Source organism: Puntigrus tetrazona, unplaced genomic scaffold (genome assembly GCF_018831695.1).
Source record: "Puntigrus tetrazona isolate hp1 unplaced genomic scaffold, ASM1883169v1 S000000749, whole genome shotgun sequence".
NCBI classification, from domain to species: domain Eukaryota; kingdom Metazoa; phylum Chordata; class Actinopteri; order Cypriniformes; family Cyprinidae; genus Puntigrus; species Puntigrus tetrazona.
Window position 1 is genome coordinate 1 of NW_025048358.1, and position 858 is coordinate 858.

The following is an 858-nucleotide window of genomic DNA, read 5'->3' on the forward strand; positions in this document are numbered from 1 at the left end:
TTAGAAATAAAATTGCTGTTAAATTAGAAACTTGTCTTTTTAAACCGTGCTTCTGATGTGTGTTTTGTGTTTGGACAGCTCTCGGTCTCACGGCAGACACCGGAGGAGCAGAAGTCACGAGAACGACCGGTAAAAACCACTTTATTCCCTCCAGAGGCTACGCTTTTCTTTCTAAAGGTTTCTATTCTCTGCACATGATCAGAACTGGCCAAACAAGTCTTAAAATGTAAACGCACACTTTCCGAGACGCATAAATACACGCATGCATATCATATTTGATTTCAAAACAAAGGGAAATATGTATTGCTGTCGGCCAAAATGACCTGAAAACCCGTGCGTGAAGCTCAGCGGCGCGTTCTCGTGTGTTCAGACACAGGTCACGTGATCACGGCCGCAGACGCCACCGGTCGGCCTCGCGCTCGCCGTCCCGCGACTCCAAATACAAGACGAAGAGCCGGCGCTCCCGGTCCAGATCGGCCAGTCCGCCGGCGGAGGAGCTGCAGGCCTCGGCCGGCCCCCGCGAGGAAGAAGCCCGCGCTCGCTCCGCCTCCCGCTCGCGCTCCAGATCCAGGTCCTGGGCCGGGCGCAAGTCCGGAGGCCGCTGAAGCTCCCGGACCCCGTCCCGCGGTTCATCGTGACGCCGCAGCGGCTTCTGCTTGTTCCCGGAAGACGGCGTGTTGTGAGGAGAAGCGCGGTGTAAAGATGGCTTTATTTTTCTAGTCAAAGACGAGCGGAGCGCCAGCCGTTTTTATTGTAGAAAGATGCATGCAGACACCGTTAACGACGGGGAACACCCCACGCTTTTTCTTTCAAAGGTTGCCGTTTACTCCGGAGGGGAGGGAAAAAAAAAAAAAAAAG

At 54.0% G+C, this 858-nt stretch overlaps 1 protein-coding gene across 1 annotated transcript; it reads left to right on the plus strand.

The window, feature by feature from the left end:
• The first annotated feature begins 25 nt into the window (after positions 1-25).
• LOC122335315 (serine/arginine-rich splicing factor 6-like) lies at positions 26-833 on the plus strand. The gene is made up of 2 exons (XM_043233154.1): positions 26-129; positions 371-833. Exons 1-2 carry the CDS (start codon positions 56-58, stop codon positions 603-605), a joined length of 309 nt encoding a protein of 102 aa, XP_043089089.1. The 5' UTR covers positions 26-55; the 3' UTR covers positions 606-833.
• The last annotated feature ends 25 nt before the right edge of the window (positions 834-858 follow it).

Excerpts from the sequence above, each read along its gene's own strand:
- LOC122335315 (XM_043233154.1), top strand. The coding sequence starts at position 56 with ATGTGTGTTTTGTGTTTGGACAGCTCTCGGTCTCACGGCAGACACCGG. Across the intron at positions 130-370 it reads AGAAGTCACGAGAACGACCG|ACACAGGTCACGTGATCACG; the intron begins GTAAAAACCACT and ends TCGTGTGTTCAG.